This window comes from Muntiacus reevesi, chromosome 22 (genome assembly GCF_963930625.1).
Source record: "Muntiacus reevesi chromosome 22, mMunRee1.1, whole genome shotgun sequence".
Lineage (NCBI taxonomy): Eukaryota > Metazoa > Chordata > Mammalia > Artiodactyla > Cervidae > Muntiacus > Muntiacus reevesi.
The window spans coordinates 20,483,203-20,510,828 of record NC_089270.1 but is presented as its reverse complement, the minus strand read 5'-3'; the positions used below and the strand labels follow the sequence as shown (position 1 = coordinate 20,510,828).

Below are 27,626 nucleotides of genomic sequence, written 5' to 3'. Positions count from 1 at the left end.
ATTTCTTGAAGTTAGTTTTTCTCAAAGTACGGTCCCTGAGTTAGCAGCATCACCATCACCCAGGAAACTTGTTAGAAATCCTCCAGCCCACCCAAACCATCTGAATCACACTCTGAGGGTGGGCACAGAAACCTTGATTCTCACAAGTCAGTAAGGTGATTCTGACGCATGTCTGAGACACTGCTCTAAACTCGACATCCCTGGAGTTTTGAGTATCTTATAACTGGCGTCTGAAATTCAGGATTGATTAGTCTTCTAGTTCTGGTCTCGTCTGGCCGTTTTAGTGGGTCTTTCCCTGGACAAATGGTTTATTAATTTATATAAGGGTAAGTTTCTTTCGCTTTGGATGGTATATTAATGTTTTTATGACAGCTTTACCCTGGGGAGGAGTTCAAAAGTAAGTTAATAAAGCTGTGTAACCCTTCTTTCCCAGCTGCAGAATCTGGGGCCTAATAAGTTTGCTAGAAAATGGGTGATGGGGCAGGGGTCAAGTTTCTGGAGGGCAAATAGCATATTTCATTTCAAGCTTGCATTTTGAGGGCCTGGCATAGGTGGCCACACAGTAGGCGCTCGGGAAATATTTCAGTTGAGCTGAATTAAGTGTTCAGGGGGCTAGGTAAGAGAAGATAGTAGAAAAGCTATCAGCCAGGCAACAGATGCTTTAAAAATAACTGAAAGAAATTTCAGTTTAAGTTTCCTCTAAGACATTTTACCATGAAGATGTGGGACTAAGCCACTCTACTTTATACACTGTTCTAGTAATGTTTTTCTCCTGATGAAGGGAAACTCCATAGGATACTTATCCCCCAGAAGGCCTTTTGCTTTGGCAATTTAAATTTTTTTTTACTTTGGTGTGAAGTAGGAAACACTCAAGAATCTGGTAAGTTTGCACAGTGGCTCATTCACTGTTAAATATTTTAAACAATTTTTCAGGATATCATTGCTCCAGACCACGCGAAGTGCTAGGAGTTCAAAGATTTATCTGGACATGGGTCTACCCTCTGAGAGCTCACAGTCTAGGAATGCCCTTGGGTGGAGGCTGAAAGTAGATAAACTTGATTAGTGAACATTTTGCTATTCTAGAAAAACATACATTATATCATCTTTGGCCATGTTTTACTTCGGACATAGAGGATGGTTGTTTTGAGATCCCATAAAACTCAGTCATTTGACTGGAACTCTGCAAGAAAAAAAACATTCTGACCGTGTTCTATTTAGAATCTCTCTATCTCTTGATGCCGGGAAGCTGAAGGTGGCATAGAGGAACTGTAGCCTTGGCGCCTTAATCAGCAGAGAGTAGTCAGCCCGTGACTATGAGCATATATGGCCCTGTTCTAGGCACCCCTAGCATCTGTGCTTTGTTTGGAGAAAAGGATGGAAAATAAAGAGTTGTTCTTAGTTACATATTTTCTGTATGACTAAAATGTTTTTGCTGCTTCCTGGGGATTTAACTAATCATCAAGATTTCATTTAGTCTATTTGTTTTAAAATCAGACTTTACATAGAAAGCTTTCCATTGTACATTCTATTTCCCTTTGAAAACGTTCTGTGTGGGCCAGCACGAAGGTGACCTCCCACTCCCCACTCCCCGGGCACCTCCTCAACTCCTCCCTGAGAGGAACTGAACTGTCACAATAGTATGGCTGGTCCCAGGTCTTAGTTTCTTTGCAGAGTCCTGGGTTTCTTGAGGAGCAGGTGCTTTCTTTTCAGATGAAAACAAATAGATGTTCTGCCTTTATCTGATAACCAAACCCCCCCCCCCCAATAAAATTTTTATGTAGGTAATAGAAGACCTGGGTTTCTTTCCAAAATCAATGCTCACTGACTGGCTGACTTTTATGGCCCTTCATTTTCACATTTCTACAATGAACGTGTATGCATGCATGCTAAGTCACTTCAGTTGTGTCTGACTCTGCGACCCTATGGATTATAGCCGGCCAGTCTCCACTGTCCATGAGATTCTCCAGGCAAGAATGCTGGAGTGAGTTGCTGCGCCCTCCTCCAGGGGATCCTCGATCCATGGATTGAAACCGAGTCTCCTGCATCTCCTACATTGCAGGCAGATTCTTTACTACTGAGCATCGGGGAAAGCCCTCTACAATGAATAGGTTAGACTAAATCTGTTTATTCATATAAGAAGTATTTACTAAGCACTACTTAAGAGTTAAGCCCCATGCTTGGGGCTGAAGAGCCTGATGTAGTTACTACAGGGCTTTGTCTTTAAGGAACTTAGGGTCTTAGGAAGGAATAACAATATGATGAAAATAGTAATAGGGACAGGGTCTAAATGAAAGGAGTGGGTTGTAAAAAGCTTGCCTCTGTTTTGCCTTAAAAATGAAATCTGGATCATTACGGAGAACTAGGCTGGATGAAGGCATTTCAGGGAGAAGTGGTAAGTCCTAACAGGTGTGAAAAAAAAAAAAAAAAGTATGGCTGGTTCCAAAACTCACCTGACTTCTAAGCCCCTTTCCAATTCACAGGTATGATGACTCTAGAAAATTCAGACTATTATAATGCCAATGGCACGTCCTAAGCAGACGATGGGAGAAGTATGTTCAGCAAGGAAAAGCCAAGCTTATGCAAGTGCTTAGCAAACAGTAAGAAAACAGCGCCACCTATTGGTAGTTACATTTTGACATCTAAAAACATTACCTTGCAAAGAGCTGAAATTAAAGCCTATTGTAGTTCCTTGCAGGGGATCTGAGAGGTTATCTAATTCACCTTTCACACCTTCGCTACTATAAAGAGATCCTTCACTAAGTCTTGAATTATGGTCGTCTCTCTCCTGTCTGCCTGGCCCCATAGAAGGGTCTCAGCATCAGGCTACACACTTAGACGTCATGATTTACCTTGACCTGGATTCTGCCTCCATTCAGCTATCACCTTTAGACCTAATTCTCATCTTTGACACTGACAAGAAAAACCGTGTTTTCTCTATGGCCCCTTGAGTATTTGTAAAGAATTCTTAAGTCACTGGTTTTTTTTTTTTTCTTTCCTCCAGAGCAGGTATTCTGTAACTCAAATGTGTAAGAAATAACTTTAAGACCAACATCTAGGTTACTTTCCTAGCTACTTTCTTTTATTTTAATAAACTAGTTAAAGTTAGAGCACCCAGAATAAGCATGCAATTGTAGATATGATTGAACTGTGTGCACAGTTAATGTTCCCTAGGACCTGAAGACTACAAAGGGCATCCTGAAAATACATAAACCATTGTTCTGTAACCTGATGACACCTTGCCACTGGTTTTAATAATATTATTATTATATTTTGCTCTTATTAATCAGAAAGTATACCTCCATTTTCAGATTCATTGATTCCAAATAGGTGAATATCAGAATATTTCAGAAGAATGGAAAAAGTGAACAGGAAAGCATTTTCCATTCACTGATATGCCAACATAGATATGTTTTTCACAGACAAACCTGTGCTTTGCACCGTGAAGAGAGAGAAGTCTTTTGAAAAACTCCTGCTCTTAAGTATAGGAAAAGATACTTTTTTGAACAGCTAAATTAATATAAAATCAAAAGTCATGAGAGTAATGGAACAGATATTATTAGCATATATTTCAACCTGCAGGGAAGTATTTGTTGACTCATTTTGGGGGAGAGAGCATTGACTTGTATGGAAATGAAATGCTTTAAATTCAGGAAAGACAAAAATAAAGTATGGGTTAAAGAAATCAAGGAATGGTTTGTGAAATGGTGGAGACTTAGTGTTTTTAAAAAAGGTGGGGAGGAGGGAAATCTAGGGCAGAGGTAATGTATTCCTTCACCTGGGTGGGAATGGCAAAGGCTTTGAATGCCGGGGGTCATATAATGTTGTTAAGAGCTAAATGTCAATTGGCCATTCCTTTTCTTTAAAAAAAAAAAATTTATTATTAAAAAATTTTTTTTAATTATTTTTAAACTTTTTTCTGGCTGTTCTGAGTCTTTGTTATGGCTTACAGACTTTCTGTAATTGCACAGAAGGTCTCTAGCTGTGTGAAGCTTTAGTTGCCCTTTAGCATGTGGTAACGCCCCTACCAGGGATCGAACCCACATCCCTTGAAAGACAGAGTCTTCTTCTTCTTCTTTTTTTTAAAAGGAAGGCAAATTCTTAACCATTGAACCACCAGGGAAGTCCCTGTCTATCCCTTTTCCGAATTTAGGCAGTTGAGACGTCTGTAAGGACTTCAAATAACCAGGTTAATTTGGGAGTTTTTCTTATAAGTCTCCATTTAAAACATTGGAAATATCACTTACGCAAAAGCTTCCAGATATCCCGCACCACTGACGACTACTGTGTGCTCCTCTTGTTGCCTCCCCAACAACCCCTTTTACCCTCATTTTTTTTCTTTTTCACTGAAGTATAGATGATTTGGGCTTCCCCATGCCTTAGCTGGAGAAGGCAATGGCACCCCACTCCAGTACTCTTGCTTGGAAAATCCCATGGAGGGAGGAGCCTGGTGGGCTGCAGTCCATGAGGTCACTAAGAGTCGGACACGACTGAGTGACTTCACTTTCACTTTTCACTTTCATGCATTGGAGAAGGAAATAGCAACCCACTCCAGTGTTCTTGCCTGGAGAATCCCAGGGACGGCGGAGCCTGGTGGGCTGCCGTCTATGGGGTCGCACAGACTCGGACACGACTGAAGTGACTTAGCAGCAGCAGCAGCGTGCCTTAGTGGTAAAGAATCCACCTGCCAACGCCAGAGAGACGGTTTGATCTCTGGGTCAGGGAGATCCCTGGAGAAGGAAATGGCAACCCACTCCAGTGCTCTTGCCTGGAAATTCCCACGGACAGAGGAGCCTGCCAGGCTGCAGTCCTTGGGGTCGCAAAGAATGGGACAAGACTGAGCGACTAAGCACAGAAATACGTCCTTAATAAAGGAAGGTGTGTTGCTTTCCAAGAAAATAATCTCTTGCCCAACTTACATTTTGGTTTGCATGTTCATGTTTAGCAAATCCCTAATTCTTCCCTGCGGTTGGGAAAAAAAAAATGCCTTTTTTCTTTCCTTTCGGACAACATGACCACAAAAATGGTGGTCATTCCACTGTCCAGGAGAAAGTTACTTTGAACCACAAACGTGAGCCACGTATGCAATTTAAAATTTTTAGTAGCCTCATTAAAAATATGAAAAGCAAAGGGTGAGATTAATTTCAATACTATATTACATTTTAAATGTTCTGCACCCACACCAGCAAGGAATACTCAAACACCAACAGGGTGTCTGAGAATTCAACCAAATTCTGACACTATCTACCTAAAGAGAGCATCCACATTCCATAGATGAAGGGCTCAGTCCTCCAAAACTGTCCTCCACTTCGGACACCAGTCCCAGACCCAGATTGTTACCTGGGCTTATGACTTACCTGTGCTTAGGGCTACACATTAGAAGTTCCCACAACCTCCTCCTTGGGTTTGATTACTTTGCTTGAGTGGTTCACATAACTCAGGAAATGCAGTTACTCACTAGATTCCCACTTTAGTATAGGATACAACTTGGGAACAGCCAGGTAAAAGATGCTCAGGGCAAGGTAGGGGAAAGGGCTTGGAAATTCCATGAGCATCACTTCCCCCAGTCTCCACATGTTCACCAACCCAGAAGCTTCCAAATCTTGTTTGTTGTTTTTTTTTTAATTTGCATGGAGGCCTCATTATGTAGTCATGGCTGATTAAATCATTGGTCATTGGTGACTAATTTAATTTCCAGCTCCTCTCCCCACCCAGACATCTGGGGTTAGGGGTGATACTGAAAATGCCAAATCCCTAATCACAGGGTTAAGTTTCCAGGCAACCAGTTCCTCTTTGTGGGTGCTCAGTTGCATCCAACTTTTTGAGACCCCATGGACTGCAGCCCACCAGGCCTCTGTTCATAGGATTTCCCAGGCAAGAAAACAAAGCAGGGCCATGTCCTTCTCCAGGGGATCTTCCCAACCCAGGGAAGATCTGCATTAGCAGGCAGATTCTTTACCACTGAGTTACCTGGGAAGCCCAGATTATTTGGCCTCCAAAATCACCCCATTAACATAGAAAGGACACTTTATGGCTTTCATCACTTAGACAATTCCAAAGGTTTTAGGAATTCTGGCTCTGAAACAGAGACAAAGACCAATTATATATTTCTTGGTATAAATCACAAAAATCACAATATATAGCCCAGTGTTTCCAAATGGTATGCTTTCAACACATAATCAATATAAAATATTCATTTGATATTTTATACTCATTTTTGTGCTAAAGCCTCAAAACTAAGTGTGTGTTTTATACTTATAGCACATCTGGATTCAAACTTAAGTACCTACTTGGACATTGCTATTCTAGTTTGCTAACATTCATTGAATTTTGTCCTATGTGTTGTATATATTACCTACACTCTTTGAATTAATTCTCAGAGCAACTCTGCTGATACTGTTGGGCTCATTTTATGGGTAAGTAAACAAAGACTTAAAGAGTTTAGATAATTTGCCTGAGAACAGCTCTTGGGCATGGTGGTGCTGGTGGTGAATTAATCACTAAAGTCATGTCAGGCTCTTGTGACCCCATGAACTATAGCCCACCAGGTTCCTCTGTCCATGGGATTTTCCAGGCCAGAATACTAGAGTGGGTTGCCGTTTTTCTCCAGGGGATCTTCCCAACCCAGGGATCAAACCCTTGTCACCTACCTTGGCAGGCGGATTTTTTACCTACTGAGCCACCGTGATAGAACTGAGCCTGGGCCATAGGGCTTTGACTTCAAAGGAAGGCAATGAATTAAAATTAAAGCCATCGGGAGAGGTACATGGTAGATTATGAGACACTCATGAGATGATATCACAGGTTATACCCAAGGTGGAGACTGGTTAACAGCAGGACACAAAGGGTTTGTAAGAAGGAAATATTCTGAAGTCAAAAGTAGGGAAAAGAGGCAGGACTGCATTTCCCCAGTGAGACACCACCAGCCACATCCCTCAGAGTTCATCTCTTCACTCCAGTGTGTTCCTTTGGCAACCATCCGATTGCCACATGCTTAGAAGAGAGTGACTTCTTTTCCTTCCATTTTAACTTCCATTTGGGTAAAAACATATGCTCTGGTAACTAGTATGAATCAGAGCTAGAGTCTGAACAAGGCTGATGCCATGGCTTTCTAATAAAAGTCTGTAAAATAGTATCCTGGTGTCATGGATTATACAAACCTTCACAAATGGAAGTTTCTCCCCTTTTCCTTCACACTGTGTTAGAAGGGAGTGAGATGTGTGTCCCAGATGCACTTCCCCTGTACTTGGGGACTCAATGAACTCATTTTAAGTTTCCGATCTTGCTAAAATGTTTTGTTCTTACTGAAATATGTTTCTGATTAATGACAATTTCACAATTTCATGTATGTTTCCGGAACAAATCTACATATGAAACAAGTAGCGTGGAAGAGGGTTCAAGCTCTGGTGCGCCATTTCAGGACTGGGGATTCTTGAGTGTAACTTCAGCCTTACCATTAAAAGCTCATGAGATTATCTCAAGAGCAGGAACCAGTTTCTGCCCCTGCTAATGAGTCACCCATTCTGTTACTCCTCATTTCTGCATCTGAAAAGTTGGAAATACAGTTGCCTAGTTTCAATAATTTCATCGAGCTCTAGAGAAGCAATTCCCCTCTTAAATTCATGTGATGTCATAAGCTTTGTTTTTTTTATTTTATTAAAATTTATGTCTGTATTTGGCTGTATCAGGTCTTAGTTGAGCTCGAAGGATCTTCATTGTATCATGTAGGATCTTTCCTTGTGGCGCTAGGGCTCCAGAGCACAGGCTGCTCAGTAGTTAACAGAATGTAGGCTTAGTTGCTCCATGGCATGTGGAATCTTAGTTCCCTGACAGGAGATCGAACCTACCTCCCCTGCATTGCAAGGTGGATTCTTAACCACTGGACCACCAGGGAAGCCCCTAATCCCATAAACGTTAGACAAGCTCCACAAACAGCATTATCTTCACAACACTTTCAATGCATGACTCAGTTTTTTTTCAGATACATTATCTGAAGATAGAGCTATATGTTCTTGCTTACCCACCCTCAGCCTGCACCCTTAATTCTGTAAGGCAGATAGAAAGTATAATCCCCAATTTATGGTTAATATCAGCACTTATAGTAATAATAATTTATACTTAAGAAACACTTGCTGAAAAAAAAAAACACTTGCTGGACACTTGGTGAATTTATTTACACACATCTCACTTAATTCTGATTGAGTGCGTGAAGTCGATTCAGTCGCATGTGACTCTTTTGCAACCCTAGGGACTGTAGCCCACCAGACTTCTCTGTCCAAGGAATTCTCCAGGCAAACATATTGGAGTGGGTTACCATGCCCTCTTCCAGGGTATCTTCCCAACCCAGGGATTGAACCTACGTCTCTTGTGTCTCCTGCTTTGGCAAGCAGGTTCTTTACCACTCGTGCCACCTGGGAAGCCCTTAATTCGATGACAGGACTATTATTCCGTTTCATGACTGAGAACACTAACTTTCCCAGTTACATAGTTAATAAGTGGCTGAGCCAGAATGTGAATCAATGTGAATTTACTTCCATCGATGCTTGTAACCAGGAGGCTAGACACTGCTTCAGATAAGACACAATTATGACTCTGTACCAAATTTATAGGAATAGTTTTTGGTAGTCGCATTAAGAAAGGTCAGAGCTCTCGGCTCTCATACCACTAAGTTTATGATTTGCATTTCAGTAAAGGAAAGAGAATATTAGTAAATATGGCTGATCTTTGCTTTCATCTTTATCCAGTTTGTAAAATTACTCCTGTTATCTTTTGTTTAGCTGAAGTGGAAATTACATAATTTAAAAATAGCTATTATTAAGTAAACAGCTCAGGAACATTTGGTAGTTTCACAATGTTAGGCAATCACCAAGTTTATCTAGTTCTAAAATATTTCTATTATCCCAAAGAAAAACCCCCTACCCATTAAGCACTTTCTCCACATTACTCCCTCCCCTCAGCCCCTGGCAAACACCAGTCTGCATTCTGTCTCAGTGGATTTACCTTTTGGGGGTATTTCTCATAAATGGAATCATACAACATGAGACCTTTATGTCTGACATCTTTCATTTAGCACAAGGTTAATATTTTCAAGGTTCAGCCACATTGTATCATGTATCAACCCCTTATTCCTTTTTATGGCTGAATAGTATTCCATTATATGACTATATCACAATTCAGTTCAGCTCAGTTGCGCAGTCGTGTCCAACTGTTTGCAACCTCATGGACTGCAGCACACCAGGCCTCCCTGTCCATCACCAACTCCCGGAATTTACTCAAATTCATGCCCATTGAGTCAGTGATGCCATCCAACCATCTCATCCTCTGTCATCCCTTTCTCTTCCTGCCTTCAATCTTTCCCAGCATCAGGGTCTTTTCAAATGAGTCAGCTCTTCACATTAGGTGGCCAAGGTATTGGAGTTTCAGCTTCAACATCAGTCCTTCCAGTGAATATTCAGGACTGATTTTCTTTAGGATGGACTGGTTGGATCTCCTTGCAGATAATATCGCATTTATTTATCTGTTAATCCATTGATGGGCATTGAGTTGTTTCTGCCTTCTGGCTATTGTGGAAAGTAGTGCTGTTATAAACATGTGTGTACATGTACTATTTGAATACCTGTTTTCAATTCTTTGGAGTTTATACCTGGAGTATTGTGGGGTCATGTGCCATTTCTATATTGAACTTTTTGAGGAATTGTCAAACTGTTTCCCACAACAGCTGAACCATTTTACATTCCAACCAGCAATGTAAAAGTGTTCCAATTTCCCCACATCCTAACACTTGCTATTTTGTTGTTTATTATTATAAATGTCAAATGTATGTCAAATGGTACCCCATGGAGGTTTTGACTTACATTTTTCTGATGACTAATGATATTGAGCATCTTTTCCTGTGCTTGTTGGCTGTTTGTATGCCTTCTTTGGAGAAATGTCTGTGTGAATCCTTTGGTCATTTTTTTATTGGCTTGTTTGTCTATTTGTTGTTGAGTTGTAAGAGTTATTTTTATATTCTGGATCCTGTGCTTAGTCATTCAGTCACGTCCAACTCTGCGGCCCCATGGACTGTAGCCTGCCGGGCTTCTCTGTCCATAAGGATCCTCTAGCCAAAAATACAGGAGTGGGTTGCATGCCCTCCTCCAGGGGATCTTCCCAACCCAGGGACTGAACTCAGATCTCCTTCATTACAGATAGATTCTTTACCATCTGAGCCACCAGGGAAGCCCAAGAATACTGGAGTGGGTAGCCTATCCCTTCTCCAGGGGATCTTCCCAACCCAGGAACTGAACTGGGGTCTCCTGCATTGCAAGCAGATTCTTTACCACCTGACCTATCAGGAAAGCCCATCCTATGTCCTAGGTTTTATTATATATTATATATGATTTGAAAATATATTTTCCATTCTGCGGGTTGTACAAACTTTCTTGATAACATCTTTTGATGCACATTATTATTGAGATTTTGATGAATTTTATCCAGTTTATCTATTTTACCAATTTATCTATTTTTTATTTCTCTTAATTTTTTACTTGCACTTTGAGTGTCATATGTAAGAACCCACTGTCAAATCCAAAGCCATGAAAATTTTACTCCTATGTTTTCTTCTAAGAATTTTATGATTTTAGTGCTTATATTTAGGTCATTCATTCATTTTGAGTTAATCTTTGTATATGATGTGAAGTAGAGAGTCCTATTTAACTCCTGTTTACTTCCTTTTTTTTTCCTTCCTAGGAACCCTTGAAAACAAGGAACTACATATTTTTAACCTGACTTCTCTAACTAAGTCAGAAAGCATTTTATCTGCCACACTGTATTTCTATATCAGAGAGCTGATAAATATCAGCCTGAGTTGTCCTGTGTCCCAAGAATGCTCACATCATGCCCAGAGGAAACACATTCATATTGACCTCTCTGCATGGATCCTCAAATCCAGTGGAAACCAAAGTCAACTCCTGGGTCATCTTTCGGTAGATGGAGGGAAACCTCATCGAGACTTTGTGTCCTGGCTGTCGAAAGACATCACCCAACTTTTGAGGAAAGCCAAGGAAAACGACGAGTTTCTCATAGGATTTAACATTACTACCAAAGGACACCAGCTGCCAAAGAAGATGACACCCAGTCCTGAGCCTTATATCTTGGTGTATGCCAACGATGCTGCCATTTCTGAGCCGGAGAGTGTGGTGTCAAGCTTACAAGGACACCGGAATTTCCCCACTGGAGCTGTGCCCAAACTGGATGGCCACAGCAGGGCTGCCCTTTCCATTGATCGGAGGCGGAGGAAGCGCTCTGCGGGGGTCCTTCTGCCTCTGCAGAACAACGAGCTTCCTGGGGCAGAATATCAGTACAAGGAGGATGGGGTGTGGGAGGAGAGGAAGCCTTACAAGACTCTTCAGACTCAGCCCCCTGACAAGAGTAAGAACAAAAAGAAACAGAGGAAGGGACCTCAACAGAAGAGCCAGACACTCCAGTTTGATGAGCAGACCCTGAAGAAGGCAAGAAGAAAGCAATGGATTGAACCCCGGAATTGTGCCAGACGGTACCTTAAAGTGGACTTCGCAGATATTGGCTGGAGCGAATGGATTATCTCCCCCAAGTCCTTCGATGCCTATTACTGCTCCGGAGCGTGCCAGTTCCCCATGCCAAAGGTAGCCATTGTTTTTTGTCCTGTCCTTCCCATTTCCATAGTGTGGAAAGACCCAAATTGAATGTATGTTTTCATTTACAAAATCCATCTGGACCTTTATTTATTGCATTCTAAAGTGTAATAGGTAACATGGTTATGTTTGGTTGTTCTTTACTGGTTGTTAAAGTAATATGAAGTCAATATTGGTATGAAGAAGGATATGAGAAAACAATGTATGCATAAAACATGTTTTTTGCACTGCTTCCAAACACAGTGCATACTCAGCTACATGATCACATGTGAATTTATGCCTGTCCACAACAAGGAAGCCCCCAGTGGTAGGAGGCTGACCTTTGAGGGGGTATTTAGGGAATGAGTGAATGTCATGAGAGCAAAAGGAAGGACTAATTGGATTGATGCCCTGATACAGAACATTTTGATAGTCTCTTGTGAGATGAATTGTCGTCATGGGGGTTAGGATCAGGGTTGGGCTAGGAAAACTTGCCTCATGAAATTCACCAGATGCTTATTTCATTTGCTTCCCTGATAAATATCAAAGTTGGAGTCAGAATAAGGCACAATGACTCTGTCGACTTCTAAGACTCATTTTAACTGCTTAGAGCTAATCCATGTCTCTTATAAAATAGGGACTGAATCCATGTCTCTTCTTGATAGGGACTGAATCTTTAACTTATCAGTACTCAGTATCCTGACAAATATATTCTCAGAAGCCTCCCCATCCCCACCTATGTCTTGTACTGCAAGTCCAAGTGACTGTACTCTTTGAATTTAGAATTAATAAAACATATTGGTGCCCCCTGGTCTTCAGCTAAGCTTATTGCTGCACTTCCCTTCTTAGCCCATAACAATTTGAGTCTCTGTCATACAATGAAAGGTGATCCTGGCAATAGAATTCAGAGGATAAATAGGAGTGTTTTTGTTTTGTTTTGTTTCTGTTTTTTGCAAAACTTGACATGGATCAACTTCTACTATTGTATGTTAATGGAGAAAAACCCTTTGCCTCGAAAAGTAACCACCTTCTGTTTATAGGTCTTTAAAGGGGCATGTTCATGTTACAGGCCTGTGATCACTGGACTGCTAAAGGTAACACACACATAAAGCAACACCAGATCAGCCTCAGGGCCAAGAACTTGATTGAAATCCCATTTTCCTGTTAGGAAAGGATAAGCTTGCTACATTTTCTAGACCTTGTGGATTCCAGGTTTTGTCAACCCAAATACAAAGTAGGGATCGTAGACATTTACAATGATATAAACAGCCTTATCTTGTCTAAAGATTATAAAGGACATTTTATTGATCAATAGAAACTTGGTCAAACTGGGATAACATTTAAAATACACAACAAAGATGCCAAGTATAACAGGCAGTAATGAATATTCTACAGTGTGGCTCGCTTTGTGGCACTGAGAGGCAGAAATGGAGTAAAAATATCTCTAAACCTGGGATGACTGATTTTAAGTGGGTCTCTGAGTCTTCCAAATAAGTCCTCTCTCTCTCCTAAACTGTGATTTTTTTTCTAGGTTGCCTGAGGAAGTTTTCCTCTTTCCTCTTGACTCCAGGTTTTAGGACCCAGAAAGCCATGATCACGTGGAGATATTCAGTCAGTTAGCTGACCTGGGTTGGTCTCCATAATTGCCCCAATCTGCCTCTCCCATCTGTTATGGTTCTGCTTGTTTTTCCTGTTCAAAAACCTTGCTGTTGCTCCCATAGATCTTCATCGTAGTCCTCAGTGATCTAAGGAATAGCAATTAAAAAACATATGAGGGATAAGTTAAGAATGGTGCTGCTGCTAAGTCGCTTCAGTCGTGTCCAACTCTGTGTGACCCTATGGACAGCAGCCCACCAGGCTCCTCTGTCCATGGGATTTTCTAGGCAAGAATGCTGGAGTGGGTTGCCATTTTCTCCTCCAAAGTTAAGAATAGAAGAGATAAATTTAAGGAAAGAAGTATGTTAGTGTAACAGGATGACTAAAGGGTACCTGCTTGATCATAGCTGGGTTTCTGAACCTGAAGGTGCCTGCAAATTGTCTGGGGATCTGGTTCATCTGTAGGTTCTGATCCAGCGGTTTCCGGGGCAAGATTCGGAGTATTTAACAAGCCTCTAGACGTTACTGATACTGTTGGTTTCCAAACCATCCTTTAAGTCGACAAATCCTTTTGGCTTAAAACTCGGCTCCACTTCTTACCCGCTGTGCCTTTAAGGTGGGGAAGTTCCTCTAACTTTCTATAGGTTAGTTTTCTCATCTTTGAAACAGATACTAGGGTAAATAAAAATATCACAGTATCTGCATTATAAAAATGATGGGAAAATGAGACTGTAGAGTACCTTGTGCTGAGTAGGCACTCAATGAATTTTTGCCATTATTAATAGCCGTTATGAATTTTTGCCATTATTAATGGCCGTGGCTGAGACTGAGGAGAATAAAAAATCCAATGTAGGGAACTGGGAAAAAACACAGGAGTAGGGATCAGAAGAATAAAATTGTGGGACTTCCCTGGTGATCCAGTGGTTAAGACTCTGTGCTTCCAATGCATGGGTTCAGTTCCTCCTTAGGGAACTAAGATCCCACATGCTATGCAGCATGATCAAATAAATAAAATGAAATAAAATTTTAAAAAAAAATAAAAGGTGTAAGACAAGGATAAGTTTTGTAAATGTTTCTTATCCCCTTTTAAATGTCACAAGGCTTTAAATAGGGTTCTCCCTGCAGCCCGATAGTTCATAAGCTCTTTGGTGGTTAATAGAATCAAGAAAGCATCCTTTATAGCACTGAACTGAACGCATGATGTTGTGCTTAATCGCTCGGTCATGTCTGACTCTTCATGTGACCCAGTGGACTGTCACCCACCAGGCTGCTCTGTCCATGTGATTCTCCAGGCAAGAATACTGGAGTTGCTGTGCCCTCCTCCAGGGGATCTTCCCAACCCAGGGATCGAACCCAGGTCTCCCGCATTGCAGGCAGATTCTTTACCATCTGAGCCACCAGGGAAGCCCATGATAGTATTTGTCAAACCTTGGAATGGCATCCAAACTACAGGGAGATGTCATGTAACAGGGATAGGGTGGAGTCTTCTCTGCGAGTTGAAGATTTCCTTTTGCCAAGTTTCGAGTGGAAGTCTGGCTGTGACATGGACATCGCAGTCTTTCATCGCCTCGTGTGGACCCGCTTAACTTTTGCCGCTTTCTACTGATCCCCTGTAAGCCTTCCAGGCTTTCTGTCTTTCAAGGGGTACAGTCACCAAAATGATGGGAAGCTTGAAGCGGTATGAAGCTGTGACATCAGGGGTAATTAATCACTGTTGCTGTTATCAGCCTAGTGTCCAGCATGGTAACCAGAGTCAACTATTTAAACAAAAATATAGTTTTTGAACCACAGAGGATAATAAGGCCTCTGACAAGATCAGTACAAATGCATGTGGAGTAAGTGAGGCGCCAAAGACCTTTCAGATTGTAGATATACATTCTGCCCCAGAGAAAAGTTCTCCCAGGCCAGACTCCTCGGCTGGCCCTCCTTCCTCTGGCCTCCCCAGTGACAGCCTGCTCTCTAGAGCCGGGCTCTTCATCTGCAAAAGTTGACAACCTGTCTGTAATTCAGAACAGCTGTGTTCTGCCTTTCCCAAATTCCAGGCTTTGCCCTTTCCCTGATTCCAATTAGATAGTTTCTGGGCTATCACACCCATGTGGGTTGGACTGGGAAAGCATGGAGCAAAGCCCCATGGCCTGAGTCAGGAATGAAAGCTCAGAGCTGATGACATTCTCTCCCCTGCTAATGCACTTGTAATCGAATTCAACTCGAGGACATCACCCGCAGCTTGGCAGGTGAGGGCCTGAGCACGGCAGATTTCATTCACAGACACAGCAACTTGGATTTTTCTGATTTCTAGCCCTTACAGCCAATCTGTTCCCCCAGGGAGAGACCCCTGGCACTCTGCCATGAGATGAAAAAGACACATATAGCTGTAGCCAAGTCTTAGGCCTTGGCCTCCCCTCACCACCAAAGCAGAGATGGAAAACAGAAATTTCAAATGAAAATGATTGAGCCATTGTTGCTGAAAAGAGGTCCAAGGGAACCAATCAAGGATTGGAGGACTGAAGGTATTTTTGCATGGAGTGGTGCAAAGGCTGGGAATAGCAAAGACAAAGAATTATGGAGCAAAGAAGTTAAACACTTTGAACCAAGCAGACTCTCTAAACAAGAAATTCACATGGAATAAGTTCAAAATGATGCAGACTCGATCAATGTCCTTTGGTTTCCAACTCCAATTTCTGATCATGAAGATGAACTCTAAAAATCTTAAATATTGATGTATTGAGTTACCTAAGCAAAAAGAAAAAAAAAAAGACCTAAATAGATACCAATGCCCTGTTTCACCCACATTAAAAAGTGACACTAGGGAGGAAGAGGGCTAAATAATCTGCCTGCTAATGCAAGAGACAGAGGAGTCGTAGGTTCAATCCCTCGGGTCAGGAGGATCCCCTGGAGAAGGAAATGGTAACCCACTCCAGTATTTTTGCCTGGAAAATCTCATGGACAGAGGAGCCTGCTGGACTACAGTCCATGGGGTTGCAAAGAGTCGGACAGGACTGAGCAACTGAGCATGCACTGGGGAAAAAAAACAAAAACACAGGTTTGCATTTGTCATCACTAGGTTTCTTAAGCTGCTGTGAAGAGAGAGCTGAGAAACGTAATCGGAATGCAAAAACAAATGAAAATGATAGACTGGCAAATGTTCCACACTAGCAAATGATCACATGGGTCTTTTGTGCATGGCTTAATTATTCCTGGTCATGACAGCTGGATTTCACAGTGAGAAAGAAAGGGGACAACTCCCTAGAAAACTGAGAGGTTCCTGATAGAACACACCGCCGACAATCAAGGGCTTGCTGGATTCCTGTGAGCCCACCAGAAACCTCTCATTTGTGAGTAAGAGCTTTTAAAAAGGATAGGAATTTTCCTAGGGAACACCCATGAATATTTTCCATATCTGTGCTGGGTCATTAGCTCAGAACCTTTTATTTTTGTTGATGGGAATTATTTCCACAGAAATAGGTGCAATGGAGGGTATGTTATTATTTATAAGTATTTCACCCATTTGGCAAGTATTTATTCAGTGCCTAGAGAGCCTGCTCTGCTGTAAGCACCGAGGACAAGCAGTGCACAGCAGGATTTATGGATCAAGTCCTCGTCTACTTAAATATATGAAAATGAAATTGTATAGGAGTCAGTAAAACATGAACAGTAACAAAATATTGTCAGAAAATCTATGGCTTTAAAAAAATCCTTTGGGGTGTTATCATATGCTGTTTGGAAGACTGAATTTAAAAATAAATCAATGGAGAAAAGTGGATGGCTGCAAAAGTTTTCTTAAGAAATCGCCTGATACTGATGAAATAGCAAACAGTGGCCATAGTACAATTGCAGTCTGTCAATTACCTGCATAGTGTTGATGCCACAGGACACAGGAGATGCAGAATAGAACAACAGAGACTTCTTATCCTTAAGGGGAGAAAATACCTTTCTTTGCAAAGTTAGTTAATTGTAGGTTAACTACTCTTTTTAACATACACTTAAAGTCTCCAGGAAAAAAAGAGTAGATAAAGGAGCTGGCCATCATCAATACTAACTTTAAGGTAATTTGTGCCTATGAGCAATCATGTTGAAATTTAATGCCTAGATAATTTTTTTCACTAAAATTGAAAGATGAGATGAGACAAATTGGATTTGCCCTTTTCCTGCCCCCCCCCCACCAAAATCCTATTATTTTTTTTTAACAATGTGCCAACTTTTCTACTTATTTGCTTCTCCTTTGGCTTATGTGTACGCTTAACCTTTCGATATGTTTCAGTTTCCCATACTGGGAGTTTTAGGTGTATAAAGTTAGAATACCAGTTCACTGGGGGCTGAGGTGCCTCTGAAACGTGACTCAAAATCTTGACATTAAAAAGCCAGTGTTTTGGCTTAAATCCCACTCCTGAATTGACATGTGATCTCTGGCAAGTTACCAAAGACCTGTTTCTAAATTCTTTCTAATGGATTTCATCTGCTTAAAAGAGACATCGGGGAGAACTGATGTTGAAAAGTGTGGCATTGATCAGGAAGAAGGTCTTACCACTCTGGCAATACCTAAACATTCTGGGCTTGGAAAAGCGACCGTCCTTCAATGCTGAGCCAAGCTGGATAGGGCTCTCTAAATAAAACCAAATGTCTCCCAGGTATGGTAATGGTCCCATTTGGCATTGCTTGGGAACAGATTTTGCTCATGTTTCTTTGGTCAAACTTTTGACAGCCATAGATAACCTCAGGCCCCCTGGTTTATTCCTAGAGGATATGCCCCAGGTTTAGAAGACTAAAATGCTACAGCATTAATGTCTGTACCCATGGAGCAACAGTGACCCCCAGTGGCCAGCAGTGTGGGCCTCTTAATCAGCATCCACTCATCCAGGTGGTAACTACTAAATAAATCAACGCCTCTTGACACTGGGGACTTCCCAAGTGGTGCTAGTGGTAAAGAACCTGCATGCCAATGCAGGACACATAAAGAGGGATGGGTTTGATCCCTGGGTGAGGAAGATCTTGCATGAAAAATCCCTTGGACAGAGGAGCCTGGCGAGCTATAGTCCATTGGGTCGCAAAGAGCTGGACAAGACTGAAGTGACTTAGCACGCACTTGACATGTTTGTGTTATTTTCAAAACAAAGTATAAATGTCACTATAGAAGTGGCAAAAATCTATGTTAAGTTGGTGCTTGTTAAACATTCTTTGTGACTAGCTCAGGATCAAATTGTTTCAACATCTTGCAATCCTGTTATCAAAAACACCCTTCATTCAGTCACTCAGTCGTGTCCAACTCTTTGCGACCCCATGGACTGCAGCACACCAGGCCTCCCTGCCCATCACCAGTTCCTGGAGCCTGCTCAAACTCATGTCCATTGAGTCTGTGATGCCATCCAACCATCTCATCCTCTGTCGTCCCCTTCTCCTCCCGCTTTCAATCTTTCCCAGCATTAGAGTCTTTTCCAGTGAGTCAGTTCTTCTCATCAGGTGGCCTAAGTATGGAAACTTCAGCATCAGTCCTTCCGATGAATATTCAGGACTGATTTTCTTTAGGATTGACTGGTCTGAAAACACCCTAGGATGTACTAATCCCGTTTGAGGACTAAATCATTTTTAATTAAATGATTCCTGCTTAGAAAACCAGATTCGAGTTCTCACTCTCCATGTCTGTATGACTTTATATGTGTCATTTAAGCTTTTTGAGTCTATTTCTCTATCTATAAAATGTAAGAAATAGTGGTTATGTGGTAAGGATTAGAAATACTACAGAGAACATGACCGGCACCTGAAAAAAAGTCGAAGTGTTAGTCGCTCAGTCATGTCTGACTCTTTGCGACCCCATAAACTGTAGCCTGCCAGGCTCCTCTGTCCATGGAATTCTCCAGGCAAGAATACTGGAGTGGTTTACCCTTCCCTTCTCCAGAGGATTTTCCCGACCTAGAGATCGAGCCCAGGTCTCCTGCATCGCAGGCCAATTCTTTACCAATCAGTCTGAGTAGACACTTAGTCAATGACAACCATTTTGGTGATGGTGATATTGGAGATTGGGCTGAATGTGTGATGATGCCAGGGCTTTATTAATTTGTTGAACCAAATCCATCATGTATATTTTTTAGTGGGGGCTGGAGAGGGGAAAAGCCATTCTACCTAACCTGTTTTCTCCCTTTTCTTTCCTAGTCTTTGAAGCCATCAAATCATGCTACCATCCAGAGCATAGTGAGAGCTGTGGGGGTCGTTCCTGGAATTCCCGAGCCTTGCTGTGTGCCAGAAAAGATGTCCTCACTCAGTATCTTATTCTTTGATGAAAATAAGAATGTGGTACTTAAAGTATATCCAAACATGACAGTAGAGTCTTGCGCTTGCAGATAACCTGGTGAAGAACTCATTCGGATGCTTAACTCAATCATTAGTTTATTTTTATGGACTTTTTTTGCACTGCCAATGCATTTCATTTCAAAAGATTTTTCAGTAGTCAAAGGCGAATGAGCAAATAGACTGATGATTTCCACCAAGGAGAACTGGACTGTATTTGTTTCTGAATGTAACTCAAAGCAAGATTTCAGTAAATATGGACATCTTTTTCTTTAAAAAAAAATAATTACACAAGAAAAACAATCACTCAAACTGTTTTTAGAACTGTTAGAGAACACACTGATTTATTTTTGTAATGGGCTTTGAAAATAGATTGGAAACAAGCAATAGCTTATCATTGATCTCTGCTCACAGAAATAGAATAATTTCATATTTTAAAGCAGGCTTCTTAGATTCCTGAGCAACTTAGCAAGTGCTAAATACTTCAATCAGCTTTGATGTTTATCTTAAATTTGTGGAGACTATTGTTTACCTGTGTTTTTCTTTACAGATCCTTGTGTGACTAGCTGAGTGGAGGATGTGTGCTGAGTGTCAGGGTGTATGGATGTGAACACATTCCCAGGGACGTGTGCCCTCTTTTGGAAGATTGGCTTAACATGATTTTATAATGCAGTCTGCATGGGATTCTTGGTTTTTTTATTTTATGTTCTGACAAGCCTCGTTCAATTATGAGAAGTTTAGCAAAATGGATAGAGTGATCCAAGAGGGTATGCAAGAGTTACCACTTTCCTCAGCCATTTATTTGGAAATACTGATGTTTTCATTTCATGGCCCTCACAAGAAAGGCAACCAGCAACCCAATTTTCAAAAACCCAGATCTAATTATTCTTCTGTATCTCTCTTCCGCAAGTGTTTTCACTTGTTCTTTTAAACTGAATTTAAACATGCAACTAAGTGTTTAATTCTCTTGATATTACCTTTGCCTCTTATAAAGTAATCAACAGATACCAAGGCTCTCTGGATGGACTATTGGAGATTTAAGTGACCAATCTAATCACAATCACAAGTCCACATCCTTGTTCACCTATGTCCACGTCCAGACACTTTTTCATGTTGATCACGGCTTTTGGTTCAGACAGGGAATCTATTCTTTAGTAAAGCTTACTATAAATTATCCAGCAAGAAAGAGAGTTGAATCTATACACTTATTGTTTTTTTTCCCTATTTCCATTTGTCACAAATATCTCCTCTCACACTTTTGCCCTCGAGAAATTATTTCAAAAATCTTTTCCTCGCTCTGTTTGTGTGTGTGACAGAAATGTTTTCAGACCATGGATTGTTGTTGACATTCTCTCTGTGGTGAATTCTTATCTAAGTTCAGTCTGACCTGATTAGAGTCACCTAAGCCATTTCAGAGGCTGTGAAGTTAGCAGAAGACGCAGAAGACATGGAGTTTTGTTCTGTCTCTGCCTATAGTTAGTTATCTGTGGTAGTTCATAATTTCATGTTAATTGAGCATCTACTTTGTGAAAGACATGCAAGTGTCTTCAGTGGTAAAAATAAAGAGGCAGACTAGTTAAGCTGGAAGGTCCTTCTGCCACCGAAAGTTTGGGTTTATAGTAGTTGTTATGTCACACATATCTTCCTTGAATGGATGGTAATGACAGAGCTAAAAACCTGCAGGTATGTCTGTTCATAAACCAAAGGCAGAAACATCCTGTTCTTCCGTGTATGCCAATATGACATTCCCTGTCATTTAAATAGTATTTCTGTCTTATTGGAAACCCACTAAAAAGAGTACCATGAAAAGACGCTCTTTGACACTTTTGAATGTGTGTTGACTCCATGAATGAGAAACACCTGTTCTAAATGATGAATGAAGTTCTGGTACCTGAGTTGCATGATTTCTTCTAGTTCATTTTTTGTTCTGGCAGCATACAGATTCAAAATGAGACAAGGGATGAAATTATTTTCTACTAAGTTTTATCAAAAATTTGAAACATAGTTATACAATAGAAGCGACCCCTTGTGTGGCTGCTCTATCCTGGTCATGATCTTTCCATAAATATAGCTTTTATTTCATTGGTCGATTGGGTGAAATTCTTAGTTTTTTCTGGAGACATATCTACCAAAATCTCTTAACAATTTCCAGTTTTCTTTCTCAGCCTTCTTCTCTCCAGATGTCTGCCAGTTACCTTCAATTTAAATTTAAATAGAGACTAACTTTTTATAAATTAAATTCTATAGTGGCCAAAAGAAAATCTCTAAATAATAACTATTTCCAATTTTGAAGCAACTGATATGACAAAATTAGAACATAATGAAAGTCATTGGATTGACTCTTAGAAATCAAAATAGCTTTTGACTAGTAGTTATTTTTCTGGAAGCTTGTAACCATTATTAATTATCTCCTGCATTGAAGCCATATTATGATATAAATGGGAAAAAGTTTAGTTCCCCCAAATAAAGGAAAATTACTTTTTAAGGAGTTGAAACAGAGTTTGAAGTAAATGAATTAATATTTTAAGTAATAAAAATTTACATGAAATAGTTGGAAAATTGAGTGACTATGTCACAATTGGTTAGGTACTAAAGTCTGTATAATTACTATATAAACCTTTTATAAATCTCCTAATTTAAAATGACATTAATGAGAAGAGAAATTGTGTTTATATTGATAATGCCATTTTCTAAACCATGCATCTTTCTTTTCCTCTTTCTCTTGCACCCACCCTACCACCCCCATCCCTACATATTGAGACACACACACAGTTAGTTGAAAATAAATTTTTTTTTTCAATAACTGTTCTGTTGAATTCATATTCAGGGGTGCTGATATAGTATTACCAAAGTATTTCGTTGTAACCTGTGTAAATAATATACCATTTACAGGATTTGGAGTTGTAGAATTTAAGCTGGAAGATTGGACTCTCTAGATCTCAGGACTATAATATTCCCGATCAATTCTGACACTCACCTAACTATATATTAACTGATGATCATTTATTCATTAAGCTAGGATTTTTTTTTACCTTAACATTTCAGAAGGAAAAAACCTTTTTTTCCCGTTTATTATTTTCATAGGCAAACTAATCATATGTGTATAATGCTATTATCAATCTGGCTTACAAAGATTTTTTTATATATAATTACATTATTCACTTTAGTCTTACTTTTCTCTGTGCTAACAAGTAAGTAATGTCTGGATATCGACTTAGTTGAATCAAGGTTGGGTCAAAAAATAGTTCTGCACACCTTATGTGTAAGATTAAATGTGAGATTAAATAAGATATCTTGGATAAGTCTGACTTCTCTGTATATCTTTTTCCCTTGGGAATTGTATGTTAATGTAGTTATAGTGCTTAAATGATCCCCTTTTCCCAAAAACCAAGCCTTCCCTTCAGCTTTCCACAATAGTTTCTGTAAATGTTCTAGTTGAGAACTGAATGCTTGTACAGTTGATGGCAATTGAAAAAATATATATTATATATGTATATGGAAAAACTTTAAAGATGCTTTTAATTTATTTAATGACTGTTGCCTTCCTATCTATAATGGTAATAATTTTCATATTTAGATGGTAAGAAAAAGTTCTTTTTACAACAGTTGCTACAGGCAGAATGACAACTGGTTCCCTAGTACAGTTACTAAAGGAGCGGACTGCAGTGAAACTGTGAAGGACGCTTCACTACTGATGTGTAAGCTTTGCGGGCTTTGTATCACTTTCCTCCAGTAATGGAGAGCTTTTCTCTATACAGTATGGAAATAAAATTGCTTAATTGAACACTTCCCCGTTCTCTTCTACTTATCATTGGGAAAGACGCCATTTTCACAACTTGAGAAAGTTGAAAAACAGCTGCATCTGAAAAGAGATAACAACACTTGGGCACAGAGTCAAACATTTTCAAACAGTATCGTGAATGGAGCATCATAACCTATTAACAACATAACGTGAAACATAATTAACACTATGAAGCAATATATACATATATATGCATATATATTATACCTGTATAATGTATATATATATATTCACCCATAAGGGGAATATCAGAAATTCAGCTTGAATCGTTTCATATTTTTTTTCTCTCTCTTTCTCCCTCCCTCTCAGGCATTTCTTATTTAACCACACACTCCACTTAGAGATACTTTGTGTGAATGCCCATATCACTGTTTTGAGAGTAACTTTATCTGTCATTGTTAACATGTCCATGTACACATTTTAGGATGATAGGCACCTATTTAACTCATCTGATCATTGAGATGTATTTCTCCATTTTTGTTTAGGCTATACCTTTCTCTCTAAAAGAAAAATGACCTCAGGTTAAGAAATAAAATATGCTTTCATATTATTCTCCCTCATTTAATGGATCGCTTCAGACTGTGTCTATTTAAAAACCATAGCATTTTGGAACGACCAGGCCCTTTAAAGATCATGTTGAACAAATTCTTTAACCTCTCTGTGCCTCACTTATCTCATCTATAAAAATGGGGCAATAAAGTCCTTGCCTCATAGGACTGTACAAGGTTTAATGAGATATACACATAAATTTTGGGCTTCCCTGATATCTCAGTTGGTAAGAATCTGCCTGCAATGCAGGAGATCCTGGTTTGATTCCTGGGTTGGGAAGATCCCCTGGAGAAGGGATTGGCTACCCACTCCAGTATTCTTGGGCTTTCCTTGTGGCTCAGCTGGTAAAGAATCTGCTTGCAATGCGGGAGACCTGGATTTGATCCCTGGGTTGGGAAGATCCCCTGGAGAAGTGAAAGGCTACCCACTCCAGTATTCTGGCCTGGAGAATTCCATGGACTGTTATAGACTACGGGGTCGCAAAGAGTTGGACTTGACTGAGCAGCTTTCACGTTTCACTTTCACCAGTAAATTACTTTGCCAAGCACCTGAAACAGAATGAAGACTCAGTTATTATCAGCTGCTATTATTACCTAAGCCAGTCTCCCCATTTTCCAAATGAGGTACTGTAGACAAGCTGTGGTTTGCATCTGTTTGGATGTCTACTCACCATGCCCTCCTCTGAAAACCGGCTTCCACCGACAGCGATGGGTTCCTTGACACTAACAAAGATGAACCCCTGACAGTTCAGTGAGAGAAAAATGAAAGGCTCAGTGTTATGTCTTACTTCTAGCAAAGTAAAGAGATTAGCTGCCCTGTTCCTCAAGATATTCCAGTTTCTGCTCCTGTCTGAGAGGCACGACACTTCCTGTCCTTGGATGGCGTAAGATTTCCCTGCAAACTCAATAATGTGCTCACTCTTCCTTTAGAAGTGTTTGAGCACATGTCTGTAAATGGCAACCAAAAGGATTCTATGGCATACTGAGTTATTGCGTATGCCTGGTGCCATATGATGGTTTATTGAAAAAACTGGTATTAGAATCTTTTGTAACTTCATGGAGACAGTAATGTCTTTGAGATTTAAAAGCCTTGTGTTAGAATCCCAGCACTGCCTGTTACCACCAGGATGACATGTGCCCTTGATGAGTCACAATTGGGTCTTGATTCCATCAGTGTGGTCAGTTCTGTGACTCTTCAGTCAGTTCAGTCGATCAGTCGTGTCCGACTCTTTGCGACCCCATGGACTGCAGTGTGCTAGGCCTCACTGTCCATCACCAACTCCCGGAGTTGACTCAAACTCATGCCCATTGAGTTGGTGATGCCAACAAACCACCTCATCCTCTGTCATCCCCTTCTATTCCCATCTTCAATCTTTCCCAGCATCAGGGTCTTTTCAGATGAGTCAGCTCTTCACATCAGGTGGTCAAGGTATTGGAGTTTCAGCTTCAACATCAGTCCTTCCAATGTATATTCAGGACTGGTTTCCTTTAGGATGGACTGGTTGGATCTCCTTGCAATCCAAGGGACTCTCAAGAGTCATCTCCAACACTGCTGTTCAAAAGCATCAAATCTTCAGCACTCAGCTTTCTTTATAGTCCAACTCTCACATCCATACATGACTACTGGAAAAACCATAGCCTTCACTAGATGGATCTTTGTTGGCAAAGTAATGTCTCTGCTTTTTAATATGCTGTCTAGGTTGGTCATAACTTTTCTCCCAAAGAGTGTCTTTTAATTTCATGACTGCAGTCACCATCTGCAATGATTTTGGAGTCCCCCAAAATTTAAGTCAGCCACTGTTTCCACTGTTTCTCCATCTCTTTGCCATGAAGTGATGGGACCAGATGCCATCTTAGTTTTCTGCATGTTGAGATTTAAGCCAACTTTTTCACTCTCCTCTTTCACTTTCATCAAATCTGTGACTCTTGAAGACTTCCAAAAGAGTTGCTGTTGTAGTTCGTTGTTTCAGTTCTCCTGTCAGAGGAATTGCCTTGAAATATCTCTTAGGATAGGACTTCGTAGCTATCAGAAGATATGATGGAGGTTAGGGTTGAGAAGAAGAACTCAGTACAAATCCAAATAATCTGGTAAATCAGTTAGAACAGTCACACCTTGGAGATGTTGTGGGACTGTTTCCAGACCACCACAATGAAGTGAATATTGCAATAAAGTGAGTGACATAGCTTTTGGTTTTCAAGTCTGTTTGAAAATTATGTTTACACTGTATCATAGTCTATTAAAACTCTTGAGAGCCCCTTGGACTGCAGGGAGAGCAAACCAGTCAATCCTAAAGGAAATCAACCCTGAATTTTCACTGAAAGTACCGCTAGATAACATCACTAACTCAGTGGACATAAATTTGACCAATCTCCAGGAGATAATGAAGGACAGAGAAGCCTGTACACTGCAGCCTGTGGAGTCTCAAAGAGTCGGACATTACTTAGGGACTGAACAAAAATAAAATTAAGTGTGCACTACCATTATTTCTAAAAAAAATACAGATCTTAATTAAAAATACTTTATTGCTAAAAAATGCTAACCATCATCTGAGCCTTCAGTGAAATGTGATCTTTTTGCAATAACAATATCGAACTTGACTGATCACAGATCATCACAACAATTACAATAATAATGAAAAACTTAAAAAAAAACAAAAAACTTTTAAATATTGTGAGAATTACCAAAATGTGACACTGAGACACAGAGTAAACAGATGCTGTTGGAAAACTGGTGCCAACAGTCTTTTTTGACACAGTTGTCACAAAATTTCGGTTTGTAAAAATATAGTATCTATGAAGCATTAAAAACAAGGGATGCTTGTACTCAAGATTATTTGCATTGTACAAAACCCTATCTTAGTTAGTGGAGATGTACTTGATGATACAAAACATCAACATCTAAGTTTTCCAGTCTCAGAACTGGATTAGGTATATGTAACTAATATAAAATGAATGTGTATGTGCTAAGTCACTTCAGTCATGTCCAATTCTATGCAACCCTATGGACTGGTGCCCTTTGGGCTCCTCTGTCCATGGGATTCTCCAGGCAAGAATACTGGAGTAGGTTGCCATGTCCTCCTCCAAGTGATCTTCCCCATTCAGGGATTGATCCCACGTTTCTTGTGTCTCCTGCATTGGCAAGCAGGTTATTTACCACTAGTGCCAACTGGGGAGCCCATTATAAAGCGTATGTAAGCAACTAATGCTAAAACATTATCACTGTGGGTGCAACCACAATAGGAAACCACTGTGGGAAAAACTAACAATGCCCCAGGGTTGTACCTTTAAATCCACAACACACAAAATTTAAGAATCCACAAGTCTTTTCTTCATACACTTATGTTCACACACACACACACACACACACACACACACACACAAAGGATGTTCTCGTGGTATGGGTTTTTTAATTTGATTTTGGTTATAATGTTCATTTTTTATAATTTTGATTATAATATTCATGAATTTGAACAAACTCCAGGCGACAGTGTAGGACAAGGAAGCCTGGTGTGCTGCAGTCCCTGGGGTCACAAAGAGTCAGATACAACTTAGCAACTGAACAATAACAACAATTCATTGTTTCAGTTGTATTTGATATCCTCTAACCCTGGCATAGGCTTGGATTACCGTGATATTGAATGGTTTGCCTTGGAAATGAATAGAGATCATTCTGTCGTTTTTGAGATTGCATCCAAGTACTGCATTTCGGACTCTTTTGTTGACCATGATGGCTACTCCATTTCTTCTAAGGGATTCCTGCCCACAGTAGTA

At 40.3% G+C, this 27,626-nt stretch overlaps 1 protein-coding gene across 1 annotated transcript in view; it reads left to right on the top strand.

The window, feature by feature from the left end:
* Positions 1-23,284, top strand: part of BMP3 (bone morphogenetic protein 3) — a 30,469-nt gene extending 7,185 nt beyond the window's left edge. The window contains exons 2-3 of the mRNA XM_065914217.1: positions 10,726-11,639; positions 19,371-23,284. Of these exons, the coding sequence (XP_065770289.1) occupies positions 10,726-11,639; positions 19,371-19,562 (1,106 nt within the window). The 3' untranslated portion in view covers positions 19,563-23,284. The remainder of the gene's footprint in view (positions 1-10,725; positions 11,640-19,370) is intronic.
* Positions 23,285-27,626: the final 4,342 nt, after the last annotated feature.